This window comes from Auxenochlorella protothecoides (assembly GCF_000733215.1).
Source record: "Auxenochlorella protothecoides strain 0710 unplaced genomic scaffold scaffold90, whole genome shotgun sequence".
In the NCBI taxonomy this organism is placed as follows: Eukaryota; Viridiplantae; Chlorophyta; class Trebouxiophyceae; order Chlorellales; family Chlorellaceae; genus Auxenochlorella; species Auxenochlorella protothecoides.
In genome coordinates, this window is record NW_011934476.1 from 218,434 (window position 1) to 231,792 (window position 13,359).

The window sequence follows — 13,359 nt, forward strand, 5'->3', positions numbered from 1 at the left end:
CTGATCACGTCGAGCCACCATTCGATGCTGCGGTCGGGGTCCGGCAGGAGCCGTGCGTGCCTGGCCCTTGCCCGGCAGTTTGCTTGCTGTGCAGGCAGTGGCGAGGCAGTGGGTGGCCTGCAGTTCCTCCCGCCCCGTCCAGGCACGGTCACCCCGTACGACCAGCACCTGCTCATCAGCCTGCCCGGTCTGCATGGGGGTAGGAATCCAGGCAGTGCCTGGCCCTCCCTCGTGGAGAGGTGAGCCCTGCCTGCCCTGCCTGGAGAGTTTGAGGAGTGCGACATCTTCATGAATCGATGATAGGGCTTATCTTGACATGCTGTTCAGCGGGGCAGGCACCTCTGGCTCTTCCCGACTCAGGCCAGACAGCTCACCCTCCGCTCAATCAGTGGCCTCATCAACGATTCGCACAGGCACCCGGCGGCCTTGCTGGTGTTCTCTGCCCTGGCTCGACACAAGGAACTCATCAGCTCCAAGGTGAAGGTCACCGCCATGGAGGGCGGCGCCCTGCCCGCCCCGGCCGCCGGCACCTGCCACCTCCTCGCCTTCCCGGCGGGCCTGCTCTACACCTCGCTGCCCCTGCCCAAGCTGGGCCAGGCGGCGGTGCACGCCGTGGCTGACGACGCCCGGGCGCTGCCTTCGCTGGACCGCGCCGTCCGCATGTGCCAGGTGAGGGAGAGCCCGGTGGAGGGGGAGGCCTGGGGGCGATTGCCTCTGTGGCGGGGTGAACCCTCCTGGAGAATGGGAGGTATACGGTCGGCCACGGTGGGTGCCAACCTGCGCCGCAGGTTGTGGATGCCTCAGACCATGGCATGTACTCACTTCTTGCACCGCTCATCCGGCCCACCCCCCTCCCATCTGGGGTGAGCATGTGCGCACGCCACACCGCCCACTCCCCGTCCGCTGCAGGCCAGCCCGGCCCCAAAGCTGCACCTCTTCGTGTGCTGCCACGGCGCGCGGGACGCACGCTGCGGGGCCCGGGGGCCCTCGCTGGTTGCCGCGCTGCGCCGCGCTGTGCACGCCGCGGGGCTGGAGGAGAGCGTCGCTGTGGCCGCCACCTCCCACATCGGGGGTCATGAGACCGCGGGCAACGTGGTGGCCTACGGCGCGGGCCACCCCTGCGACGGCGACTGGTTTGGAGGGCTGCACGCCGGAGGGGCCGTGGAGTTTCTTCAGGGACTGAGGGCCATGGAGGTGGGTGCGGCTGTTGGGGGAAATGCTGGGGCCACGCCGCTTGGCCTGACTTTACAAGGCTGCGTCGGCATGAGGCAGTCCCATGTGTGACGCTGCCCATCCATGGCCAGCTTGAATGCATGCCCCTCCATCACGTCATCACCGACGCTTCCCTTCAAAACCCCAACTCCAGGTGGGGTGTGATGGGGGCGCCGAGCACCCGTTGCTGAGGCCCTGGTGGCGAGGACGCCGGGGACTGACCCGGGAGGAGTGTGTCGCACTGTTTGATCGGGGGGGCGGGGTGGAGGAAGTCGGCGCCCTGGAGCTCGAGGGTGCCGAGGAAGAGGACGACTGGGGGGCGGGACAGGACTGGGATCAGGGAGACGGGGCGGGGACCTCGCCTGGGGCAGGCACGCAGGGCACATGACACGGGTGGCCGCGCTGAGTGCGACAGCCTTGTGGATGTACCACCTGACAAACCATGCTTCCTGCCCTGGACCCTTGACTGTACCTGAGACGATTGTACCATGTTCACACCTGCTGGGCAACCACTGGCCCTGATGCCAAGGGCAGGTTTCCATCCCGACGTGGAATGGGAGAGGGTGGATTTTGTGCCAGAGGCTCCCCATCACCAGGCTGCAACTCCTGATGAACAAGTTACAATGATGTGAATGGGTCTTGAGTGAATATCGGCACCAAGCTTGCTATCTGGGGTGCATGGGAGAGTGGCAGGCAAGGGTGACATGCTGCTTGCCTTGGCAACCATGACCTGCCGCAGCCAACAGGTACAATCCTGGCGACCCGGCCGCCAAGGGCATGATCCGAGGCCGGCTGTCAGATCTGGAGGTCGCTGGACAGGGGCCCCGCCTTCGAGGCCCTCTCCCCCAGCTGAGACTTTGCATGGCTGGGCCCAAACAGGATGAAGAGGTACTGGGCGGCGGTGGCAATGATGAAGCCTGCGAGATTGACCGACTCCCAGCTGGTCTGGAGCATGGGGCTGAAGCTGGCCATTCCCAGGAGGTTGGTGCTGACGACGGTGTTGATCACGCCCAGCGTAGCAGAGATGAGGAGGAAGGCGGGGGCGTTGCTGACCCAGCGGGAGCCCGTCATGGCCACCACCATCCAGATGGCCTGCATGATCTGGAAGACCCAGGCCCACCTGCTCCGGAAGGGGGGGGGGGGGGGGGTGATGAGTGGCATGGCGAGGGTTGGCCATGCAACTCCATCAATCAAGACCGATGAGCGCATGGCAGGAATCAGCCAAACCAACCACGCACCAGTTCAGGGAGTACAGTCTGGCGCAGGTGACGAAGCTGGAAGACTGCGACATGATCTTGAGGACCTGGCGGAATCCATGGGTTGTGGCATTGGTCACCGCTGCGGTAACGTTGGCGGAGAGTGCGGTCTGGTTGGATGGCGTGGCCGCGGCAGCCTCCCTGGCAACCATGTCATTGTAGCGCTGCAGGGCTTGCTCGTTGCTGCGATGGGAAGGGGCAGGGGGGTAGATCAGCATTGCGCACGCCGCAAGGGCTGGCCATCATGCGCAAGAGTCACCGCATCGCGAAGGTGCTCCATGCGCAGGCCGGGGAGCAGGCGAACAACATGGCCGCTCAACCTGACATCATTACACGCATCCCGACGCACAGATCTTTGCATCTGGCTTGCAGCCCAGCCTGTCCGAGCAGGATCAACACCAGACTCGTGAGGAGGAGGAAGCCTGCGAAAAGCAATCCTAGACGTGCCACAGCCATGATGAGACGGGGTAAGAAGTTCAACCGTCGAGTATCTGCCGTTTCGAGAGACCCATGCAGGGCTGGGGAGTGTTTCGTGGGGTGACTACGCTTGGCGCGCGACACAACTTCAAGCGGCTCCCTACCCTGGAAGCTAACCCAGCTGCGACGCGCATCTAGCTTGCAAATATATCACCTAACCCACATATCCAATTCATAGGATGTTGCCTAGAACGAGAGATACCCTGCATCTTGAGCAAGCACACAATCAGTGCGCCGGCCTCGAGACTCCTAGCTCTGAAAACTCGCCTCCCTCTCTCACAGATAGCTACTCATACTCAAAGCTCCCTGATAGGCATCCGAGTCAGTCAAAGGTTTACAAGATTACCCAGCATTCCACTGTATGTCTACTGCCCATATAAGAATAGTCGGCTGCGTGTGAGCGGCTGAGCCATGCCCCAATCTCGGTGTCGAGGACTACGAGTCGCCGTATTACTTTCCAAGAGGAGGGCATCATCAGTGGAAGGATGTCAACATGATGGAACCAGAATTCTACTCATCTGAATCTGTCTCGGAATCTGTAGGTCAGCTGATTTGTTCCTGCAGTTGGGTGATGGGTGTAGCGCTCATCTGCAGGGCGCGCGACGACCACCCTTCGTCTAATATGTAGAATGTGGAAGATGCAGACTCTACAATGACCATGGCTCAGCATACATTTCTAATTCGCTGAGAGCATATCCATGTGATGTAGTGCTCACCACTGTGACCCAAAGAGGATGATGGTCGGCGACGATGCCTTCTCCGCCGTGCGCGCTGCACTGGCGAATGTGTCAGACAGCAGTCCATGGGACATCCATCACATCGATATCACTTGCGATGGGTGCGAGGTAGAGCCCATCGTTGGCAACAGGTGAGGGTGGGATTCATGTTACGAGTTCGAGGTTTGCTCGTGGGCAGGAAACGAAAGAGACCCAGCTCGAGACCTGGGCTCGACGCATACACGCCACAGACAAATATGCCCCCCAACCACCACTATAGGTATAAATGCAGCGTGTGCGAGGACCGAGACCTGTGTCAACCCTGCTTTCGTGCCCTGGTGGCCGCTCGAGCTCGTTGCCTGGAGGAGACGGGGAACTGCCCACCCAGCACCTCCACACCGGGTCGCACAACAGCCAAGGTGGGCATCCTTTGGCTTGGACCATGCCGGTAAACGATTCAGTATGACTGGTGCAAGGTTCAATGTTGGCCCAGGGCACCTTTATTGTCCTCTCAATCCCCCGCACCTCTCCCTCCTGTCTCCCCTTCCCCCCTCAGCACTCGAGGCTCACCGACTGGGCGCGCTCCCTGCATGCCGCCTCCGGGCCTGCCGAGCGCTGGGCGGAGCTGGCAGCTGCAGTCCCTTGTCTGGACCCCTCGCACGTCCTGGCCGCGGTTACAGCGGGGGCAGAGCGTGCCGTGGTCCTCCGTCTTTCGCCCGGTGCCGGCGCTGACCACCCCGACCTCGCGCGCTTCCTGGACGCCTTCCCCCCCTCACGCGCGTCCTGCGCCGACGTGGCTTGGATCGGGCTGGAGGCAGCGGCGGACGCCCCGGCCCCGGCCACTCCGAGGCCCGGGCCCGGTGCCGGGCCGCAGCGGCCAGAGCGCCAAGTGGAGGCGGCCGTGTCTGCGTGGGAGTCCCTGGCCGCTCGGCGGCCGCCCACCCACGCGGACGCGGCCGTGCTGGCGGTGCGCTTCGACCTGCGCCGCGGCAAGTGGATGCTCTTCCCCAGCGCGGGGCGGGAGGCCGACGCCGCGTGGCGGGCGGTGGCGGCCGCGGCGGCCACCGGCCGGCTAGGCGACGAGGTGAAGATCAGCGGGGTGGCCCCCGCCCGCGCCGACCACGTGCTCTGCGTGTACACCCGCGACTACCTGGACGAGGGCGACGTGGGGCGTGTGCGCGATGCGCTGTGCGCGCTGGGCCTGCGCCTGCGCCGCCGGCGCGTGCTGTACAAGCCGGACATCCACACCCACCTCCAGCTGTACAGCCGGGGGCAGGGCAGCCTGAGGCCCAGTGTGTATGAGGCCGAGCTGCCAGCCGCCCGTACTGCAGCGTGGAGAAGGGAGGGGAGGGCCGCCCAGGCTGATGTCCCTCGATGACAGAGACCAAGGGGTGTGATCATGGTTCAGGCTGAAGTAACGGGTTTCGGATCTCGTTCAGTGACAGGTATGTGTGCATGCTGGTGCACAAGCAGCATCCAATAACCAAACTCGACAGTGACCCAACTTAATTTGCCCCAGGCCCGCGCTGCACCAAGCAATTCAGAAGGAGGTTAGAGCTGATCTCTCTGTGCAGCATTGGCTGTGCGACGTGTATAGGAATGATCTAGCATGCCCCGAGTGCAGCTGGCAGAGGATTCTAAGTCTTGTCGCTCCAAGGATTTGCCGACTCCCTGCGATCGGGCGCCCGGACGGAAACCCCACCCTGCCAACATCAATACCAGTACAGCACTTGGGCATTTACACCAATTCATGTGTATATCCTTCGAAGCTCAGAGCATTGTTGTGCCGCAGGGATTGCAGTCCAGTCGCGAAGCAGGCGTGATTGGCCCTCGGCGACCTCTGCAAGCCCGGCGTAGCCGGAATCCACTGACCACCCGGCAGGCATGCCGATCCGAGGATTTGCCAGCCCTGCAGTCCTGTGTCCGTGACAGACCCCAATCCTGATCAAGGTGGCAGCTCACCGCACCACCCGACATGCGCGATGCCGAGGGAGCCCAGCCGCTCAGCCCTAGGGTGCTGGGCGAGGATCGGGCGACCCGATCCTACATCCTGGCCCCCGAGACCAGCTGCCCCGACGTCCCCGCCTTGCTGGAGGTGTCCTCCGAGCCAGGCAGTCCCCTCGCACGTTGCAACAGCGAGCCGGAGCTGGCAGACCTGGGGCACCCCTTCCTGACGGCCGCCGCACTGCCAGGCTTGGCCCGCACGCACACGGAGGTGGGCTCCAGGATGGCCAGCCTGGCGACCGGCGAGGCGCGGCCCACCTCCCTGCCCCCGCCCCGCCCCACCTCTGCGCAGTCGCCCCGCCCCGCGCCCAGCCAACCCCCCGAGCCGCCGGAGGTCAGCCTGCCGACCGCTAACACCCGGACCCCCTCCGCCTCCACGGCGTTCTGGGCTTACGTGGGGTCGGAGCTGCGGCCCGCCAGCGCACAGGGCCTGCCGGACGACGTCTGGGGTCAGACGGAGCGGGACAGAGTGTACAATGCCATCCTGGCGGTGCCGTACCAGCTCGAGCGCTTCCAGATGGCGGGCGTGCTGGTGTGCCTGGACTCCTTCCTTTCCATCTTCACCCTGGTCCCCCTGCGCCTGGCCCTGGCCCTCGGCGCGGGGGTGCGGCGATCCGTCGGGAACCGGCGTGGCAGAGAGGCTGAGGCAACCGCGCGCAGGCACCGCGGGGCTGGGGTGGCGCCGCTTGGCGCTGGGTCACAGGGGCTCGGTGTCCGGCCATCCAAGTCCAAGCAGGCCCCGCACGGCGACAAGCCCCCCCAGGCCCCCCACCCGCCGCAGCCGCTCACCGGGCCCCAGCTCTACGACCTGCTGCTGCTGGGCATGTTTGGGTGCATGATGGCTTTCATCACCAGCCTGAACGTGGGCTCCATCTACTACTGGCTCAAGGACCTCACCCACGAGTTCCTCAAGCTCTCCGTCCTCTACACCGCCCTGGAACTCAGCGACAAGGTGCTCTGCGCGCTGGCCGGGGTGCCTGGTCTTTCTTCTGCTCACCCATCAGGCCCCTGGACACTATGTACCTGGCTTCCTCCACTTGATGCACATCAGATCACACTCCAGACCTCCCCCACCCCACCCCGAAACTCTCAAGATATGTTGCTCCTTTGGCGTGGATGTGTTGGAGGCCCTGGCCGCCAGCTGCACGCGCGCCGTGGCGGGCCCGGTGCGCGCGCCCGGCGCCGCCCCGGCGCTGGCCGCCGACGTGGTGGTGACCCTGGCGCTGCTGCTGACGCACTGCGGCGTGCTGCTGGGTCAGGCCATGGTCTTCTCCGTGGCGCTGAACAGCAAGAAGAACGCGCTGGTGGGCCTGCTCATCGCTGCCAACTTTGGCGAGATCAAGGGTGGGGTTTGAAGTCGCAGGGAGACAAGAGGGTGGACGGTGATACCACATGAAGGTTGCGCCGTCCGTCACCCTACCCAGTCGCTCGCCAGACCGCGAGCCGCCCAGGAAACCGTGTGCACCTCCGAACCCCTCGGTCCGCACCCACCGAGCAGGCACCGTGTTCAAGCGCTTCGACGCCGGCAAGCTGTACAACCTGACCTGCCAGGACGTGGTGGAGCGCTTCCACCTCATCCTCATCCTCGCCTTTGTGGTGGTGGAGGAGATGGGGAACAGCGGGCACGCCGCGCCCAATGCGGGGCTGCTGGCGCAGTGCGCCGAGATCTTCGCGGCCGAGGCCGCCATTGACGTGGTCAAGCACGCCGTGCTGGGCAAGTTTAACGAGATCAGGTGGGACGAGGAGGGGGGAGGGAGAGGTTGAATGGGGCAGTAGGGGTGGGGATGGGGCTGGTAAGTTGGGGCGGTTGCCAGTACTATGAAGGGACGTGGGCCCCAACAAGCATGCTTCTGCGTCTCTGAACATTTGCATGGCGTCTCCAAAATGGTAGGTACAGTCCCATCCTTGTGCCTGGACCCCTGTCCCGACCACTTGTTGTCATCCCATTCGTCAACACCACAGGCCGGGGGTGTATCGCGAATTCATGCGTGACCTGAGCGAGGGGGTGGGGGCCTCCGCCAGCAACTCCAGCCACCGCCTGGTGGGGTTTGAGCCTTTTGCCGCCGCCGCCCTCTTCCTCAGGATATCCAGTGCGTCCCGTGGGGGCAGTGCTTGCTGTACAATGGCTGGGTCTGGAAACCGAGGGCGAGTTTTGAGAGAGGATGACGATTGTTGGTAGTGCATGGGAGTCCCTACTGTCTGGCAGCACGATTCTAGGCGTTGCCTGCCCCGTTTAATGCCTGGATCGAACATCACCACCGCCCATGCAGTTGCATGAGCGTCTGGCTCCCATCTCCCCCTGTCCCCGCTCCCACAGCAACAACCCCCGACACACACATACACAATAACAACTTCGCAGCCACCTTCCTGGCGCTGCGCTTCCCGGCTTCTCCCGCCTCGGTGCCTGGCCTTCCAGCGGCGCTGGGCAGGCTCGCGCTGCGTGCGCTGCGCATCATGCCCTACTGGGCCGTCCTCATGGCCTGCAAGCTGCTGCTGGGGCACGGGCTGCGCCTGGCCGGCCGCGCCTACCTGCGCCACTACGAGGCCACGGCGGTGCGACCCCGGGGCAGCGCCCGCCGCAACGTCAGCGTGCTGGGCCACATGGGCGCGCATGGATCGGCAAGAAAGGACGACTGAGCGGGCTGGACTGGGGCTGGGGGAGTGGCGGCTGAAAGGTGAGGGGGTCACCCAAGGTGCCTGCCGTCCCAGAGGAGTTGCCGAGGATTGAGGCACATTCGCCAGCCCGGGAGGAGACCCCACGGAGTGCGGCATGGTCACTCGCCATGCAGTGCAATGAGCTGCCGAGGCGTGGAGCCGGCATGCCATGGGAGGCGCAGCTGTATGATCTCCACGTGCGGGAGCGCACCGACTCTCTGGTGCCATGCCCCCAACCCAGCTCTGGGCATGTAGGCAAGGATGCAGAGCTCACAGAGGATTGCGCGGCGCAGCGAGAGCGCACCTTCGAAAGGCAAGGCCAGGGCCAGGGACAACACAGTTCTGCGGTGAATGGGGGAAGTACAGTCCCAGCCTGCCGGCATGGGACTCTAATTCAGGTCAGGGCGGGGCGACGCCCACCAGGCCGAGTGGGAGCTCCCCCTGCCTAAAGAGTTTGTCCACCACGGGGTGCAGGGGTAGGGTGCCGGCGCACAGCCCGGGCACGGGGTACCACTGGAACTCGCTGTGCTCGTGGTTGAGCACCGGCGTCCACGCCTGGCGATCCTCGGGCAGCAGAGTGGCGATGAAAACAGTGAAGTGCTTCTGTCCCCGCTTGCCCCGCGCCGTCTTGATCTCGCCCGAGATGGTGAAGGGCGGCAGGACGCCCACTTCCTCCACAGCCTCACGCACGGCTGATGGGGGAGGGAGGGAGGGAAGGAGTTGACCTTAGGGCAGAGTCAGTTAGGAGAAGAGCAGTGCAGCTCCCTGCGCCCCACCAAGATTGCTTACGCGCAGCATTCAACCCCCTTCCCTAGCCCTCATAGCCACACCTGTTGCCAAGAGACTCTCGTCGCCAGCCTCGACATTGCCCCCAGGCAGACCCCAGGCGCCCAGGTTGTGTTTTGTGTTGGCGCGCTTGAGCAAGAGCACATGCTGCTCCGATCTGACAGCGCGAGAGTGGTAATGCTCAGAGCACACCCTCAATTCATCAACACTAGGCTCTCAGACTCGGCAGCGTCCACCCTCCAAGCGGACCGCGATGGAGTACACACAACGTACGTGAATAGAAGGCCGGCTCCCTGCTTCTCGATGGGACCCGGAAGCGGTGGCATCCCGCCTCTCGGCCCCAACTGGGGGACCGGAGTAGCTTTTGGGTTCCCAAGAACCTTGAGATGAGTGTGCGCGGATTGATATGCTTAGGTCCGCTTGAATCCAAGCTGTAAATCCATTGAAAGTATGCCAGTAATCCTACGGCCTGCCTCAGTGATGGGGTAGGCCTGGAGTATTAATCAGAGATGCAGTCGCGTTGTCGAACGCTCGACCAGCGAATTCCCCGGTCGAATCAGGTCCCATGAAGATTCGCTTGGAGGACAGGGGTCTGGGGAAGGCTACGGCCGCCAAAGTCTCAAGAAAACTCCAAAAGAATCCAAACCGATTAAGGGCTATTCAATGAAATGTTTGCCAGCCCTGATCTGCTGATTCTAGCCCTCATCTGATGAGTTCTAGCAGAAGCTGCTGGGGTTTGCCTGGGAACATCCTGTGAGCCATGCCATTTCTGCCAAAACAAGAAATGATGCAATGCTTCTCAAGCAACACGGCCAAATGAGACGAATTGGTATCCCAACAAATTCGTCTCCTAGCCTTAGAAACCACGATGGTTGCATTGCGGGTCCTGCTCTTTTGCCATTGCCGGGAGCCCATGCTCAGCATACTCGAGATCAGCTAGATGGCCTTTCTCGACTTTGAGCGGATGTGCGATGATTTGCATAGGGAAGCCGAGCAGAACTCGACGTGTCGTTCGGCAAGGGCATAGTGCACCAAGATGGTTTGTACGACGGCTTGATCAGCGATCAGGAAGTTGCAGGATGTACTCACTGCCAGCTCGTGATGAGCGCTGAATAAATAATTTGGTGTACATCAAGAATCCGGCATCTCACTGGCTTCCAGGCAATTTGACATGGGAAGAACGCGTTTCTCCCAGCTTCTCAGAGACTTCCCAATATAACTGATCTTGCCAGGAGCTTTCGCCACCATTTATAGCATGACACTGCGACCTGAGGGTAATTCAGGCATACCCATTCTCAGGAATACAAATTCAAGCCACAGACAAATCTGAGAGTATTGTATTGCGGCTGCGCACGCTGGAGTCTAATTGAGAAACCTACGCACACAGTTTCAGATTACCTACATCTTCACCTCTTAGAGAATTATGAGAGAATACCATTTTGTGGGTTCTGTTGTGGCTTGGATCTTGCAGAGGTTTTCGCTGTGCTGTTCACTGGGCTTGTCCAACATCCGTGCCGTCAATATCGCCCCTTGGACACGCTTGTGAGACATATCGCCCCTTTTTCAATGAGGGGTTGGGTCTATATTGGAGTCTTAAGGGGTGAGCTGTTCAGGTGACCGGTGGGGAAGCGGAAGCCAAGAGCAGGGGTGTGAAGAAACCCTACAGCATGTCTCACAGGCCGGGGTCGAAGGGACGTGCAGAAGCAGCCATCGTGACACACTCATAATCCGCCATAGGCTGAGATGTTAGTGTCTATGGCAAAACAAACTTCTTGAGTATATATATATATTTAGAAGTGATATAAGATGGTCTCAGAACATCACAAGGCGGTCCTGAAGGGCGTGAGCCTGAAGGCTGCCATCGCCGAGCTGGTTGCCACGACGCTCTTCGTATTTATCGGATGCGGGACGGCGTCCACCTTCTCCGCCACCCAAGGACCAAAGTGAGTACATGAAGTTGTTTGGGCCGCCGTACGTGGGGAACAAGACTTCCTAGGCCCTATAATGAAGTTGTGGCGACGTGCTTGTCTGTGATTCTCCAGCTTCCATCAGTACCGTCAGGCGATGCACGGGCTGCGCTGCCGCCTGTGGTACATCATCGTGCCAGCCCCGCCTGCATGAGACCCTTGCATGCGGCGATGGAGGGGGCAGGCATTAGGGTTCAGGTGTGTTCGCCCTCCGTCGGCCCCTCCCAACGCGGCGTCGAAAGTGTCGGAATCTTACCCCCCTCCCATCCCCTTGATCCTCCCCCCCTGGCAGCGGCTTCACCCTGGGAGGTGCCGACCGATCCAGCGGAAATGTTGTGCAGGATATAACTCTCCTCACCGACTCCATTCTGACCAACGGCAATTGGGGAGTGGTGCGTTCGATGGTTCCGGGTGTGATGGGGTAGCCATGACGAAGGAGGCGGGCATTCCGGAGGATTCCAGCACCCAGGTCGATGAGATCGTCGGTGGGCAGCTCTCACAGACCGGACCCTTACCTGCCCCTGCCCCTGCCATTTATGCGAACCACAGACTACTGCTCTGGCCTTTGGTCTTGCCATCACCGTGCTGGCCTATGCCACCAGCCACCTGTCAGGTAGGGAGTGGAGCTGGCCTGGAAACCAGTTCTTTCGTGCTGCTGAGTACTGGACATGTGAGCCGGGATGCCACTGCATCCCCACCCCGTTTTCTTCCCCAGATCTCTTCCCCCCTTTCAGTTCCTTTTCCCCCTCCCCAAGTCCTCTAGCCTGCCCATGCCTGGTTGTGCCTCATGCCATGCCCCCCCTCCCCTGCCCCCCTGCCTCCTCTCTTCCCAGGCGGGCAGCTGAACCCTGCCGTGACCCTGGGCCTGGTGCTCTCCGGCGCCCTGTCCGTGGCCCAGGGCATCCTGAACGCGATCTCCCAGTTCGTAGGCGCCATCCTGGGGGCCGCCTTCATCCGCGCCATGCTGCCCAACGGTCGGAACTCGGTGCTTGGCACCAACGCCACCGCCCCCGGGGTCAGCACCGGCAACGCCATCTGCGGCGAGATCATCATGACCTTCACCCTGGTCCTGGTGGTGCTGGAGACGGCCAAGAACAAGAAGTCCACCGTGTCCAACAATGCGCCCCTGGCCATCGGCTTCGCCGTCTTCTGCGCCCACGCCGTGCTGCTGCCCATCGATGGCTGCTGCATCAACCCTGCGCGCTGGTTGGGCCCTGCCATCGTGTCGGGCACCTGGGCTGGCAACTCCTGGCTCTTCGTGGTGGGGCCCTTTGCGGGCGCCATCCTCACCGTCCCCTTCCACCTCTTCTTCCGCTCCGACTGGGACACGGGCCGTGTGACGGGCGACCCCCTGAACGAGGCCCCCTCCGCCGCTCTGCCCTCCCACATCGGCCAGGCGCCACTGGCCAGCAACCCTACATACGACAAGGTCAGCAGGGTTGTCTTCTGAGCTGGTTCTTGGGATGGGGGGGGAGGTGTACGATGGGGGGATGATTCTTGCCGGAGTGGGCCGGGGGGGGTCAAAACCCTGGCCCATCTCAAGAAACAGTCCTGAAGGGGAAGGACCCCCACTTAGCCCTGTATGATAGGTCACCAAGCGCCCCATCGCCCTCTCTGCCTGCCTGTGCTCTGCCTGTGCATCACTTTTGTCAGACCTCAGCGCACACGCCCTGCCCGCGGCCCCTGCCCCACTTCCCAATCTCCCTTTCCCTTCTTGTCCGTCCCCATGGTGTCTGACACCCTGCTGACAGTCGGGAGGGGGGGATGGGTCTTGGCACCGCCAGGCCAGCCCAGCCCTCAGCGACCCCCTCTTGGGCCCCTTCACCCCACAGAACCCGGAGCTGACGCAGCGGCGGCCCACGGAGGCCAGCGTGTGAGAAACCCGAGAGCCTCTCCCCACCCATCACCCCCTGAGACCAACGCTCACACATCCAGACGAAATTTCTTTCGTTGAGTGTACTGGCGCCCGTTGAAGTGCAGGCACATGCCCTCCCTGGCCTTTTTGGAGGGGCAGTGAGGGCCGCCGCCTTTGCAAGTGCCGGGGAAGACATCGGGCTGTGGGCTTGAGCACCAATGTTACTGGGTGCATGAAGGGCGCTTGACCGACCTACTACCTGCTTTCTCTCCCTGTCTGATCCGTTGTCTTGGTGGATGTGCGAGCCGACATATGAGCTCGGTCGAAATTTGCTCTTCTAGAAGCTCCTGCAGCGTGCTTTGACCCTCTACAGAGTAGATTCCATTGCTGCATGTCTTTCCCGCCGGTGTTGTCTTTCTCTCTCAACATCA

General features: G+C 62.4%; 6 protein-coding genes across 6 annotated transcripts; 4 read left to right on the forward strand and 2 right to left on the reverse strand.

Annotated features, from left to right (window-relative positions):
• Nucleotides 1–24: 24 nt before the first annotated feature.
• F751_6543 (Altered inheritance of mitochondria protein 32) lies at nucleotides 25–1,600 on the forward strand (the record flags this gene model as incomplete). The annotated part of the gene is made up of 5 exons (XM_011403771.1): nucleotides 25–239; nucleotides 414–477; nucleotides 598–669; nucleotides 910–1,194; nucleotides 1,367–1,600. 5 exons carry the CDS (start codon nucleotides 25–27, stop codon nucleotides 1,598–1,600), a joined length of 870 nt encoding a protein of 289 aa, XP_011402073.1.
• Nucleotides 1,601–2,007: 407 nt separating this feature from the next.
• On the reverse strand, nucleotides 2,008–2,924 carry F751_6544 (hypothetical protein; the record flags this gene model as incomplete). Its single annotated transcript, XM_011403772.1, has 3 exons — nucleotides 2,008–2,332; nucleotides 2,451–2,651; nucleotides 2,818–2,924. The coding sequence occupies 3 exons, from the start codon at nucleotides 2,922–2,924 to the stop codon at nucleotides 2,008–2,010; spliced, it is 633 nt and encodes a 210-aa protein (XP_011402074.1).
• A 1,179-nt stretch (nucleotides 2,925–4,103) lies between these two features.
• Nucleotides 4,104–5,039, forward strand: F751_6545 (UPF0696 protein C11orf68-like protein; the record flags this gene model as incomplete). The annotated part of the gene is made up of 2 exons (XM_011403773.1): nucleotides 4,104–4,121; nucleotides 4,218–5,039. The coding sequence occupies 2 exons, from the start codon at nucleotides 4,104–4,106 to the stop codon at nucleotides 5,037–5,039; spliced, it is 840 nt and encodes a 279-aa protein (XP_011402075.1).
• A 597-nt stretch (nucleotides 5,040–5,636) lies between these two features.
• Nucleotides 5,637–8,302, forward strand: F751_6546 (TAPT1-like protein; the record flags this gene model as incomplete). Its single annotated transcript, XM_011403774.1, has 6 exons — nucleotides 5,637–6,269; nucleotides 6,447–6,617; nucleotides 6,925–7,009; nucleotides 7,164–7,398; nucleotides 7,628–7,755; nucleotides 8,025–8,302. 6 exons carry the CDS (start codon nucleotides 5,637–5,639, stop codon nucleotides 8,300–8,302), a joined length of 1,530 nt encoding a protein of 509 aa, XP_011402076.1.
• Nucleotides 8,303–8,719: 417 nt separating this feature from the next.
• F751_6547 (hypothetical protein) lies at nucleotides 8,720–9,432 on the reverse strand (the record flags this gene model as incomplete). The annotated part of the gene is made up of 3 exons (XM_011403775.1): nucleotides 8,720–9,012; nucleotides 9,151–9,263; nucleotides 9,380–9,432. 3 exons carry the CDS (start codon nucleotides 9,430–9,432, stop codon nucleotides 8,720–8,722), a joined length of 459 nt encoding a protein of 152 aa, XP_011402077.1.
• A 1,480-nt stretch (nucleotides 9,433–10,912) lies between these two features.
• Nucleotides 10,913–12,950, forward strand: F751_6548 (Aquaporin-1; the record flags this gene model as incomplete). The annotated part of the gene is made up of 5 exons (XM_011403776.1): nucleotides 10,913–11,049; nucleotides 11,366–11,465; nucleotides 11,623–11,686; nucleotides 11,907–12,502; nucleotides 12,825–12,950. The coding sequence occupies 5 exons, from the start codon at nucleotides 10,913–10,915 to the stop codon at nucleotides 12,948–12,950; spliced, it is 1,023 nt and encodes a 340-aa protein (XP_011402078.1).
• Between the last annotated feature and the right edge of the window lie 409 nt (nucleotides 12,951–13,359).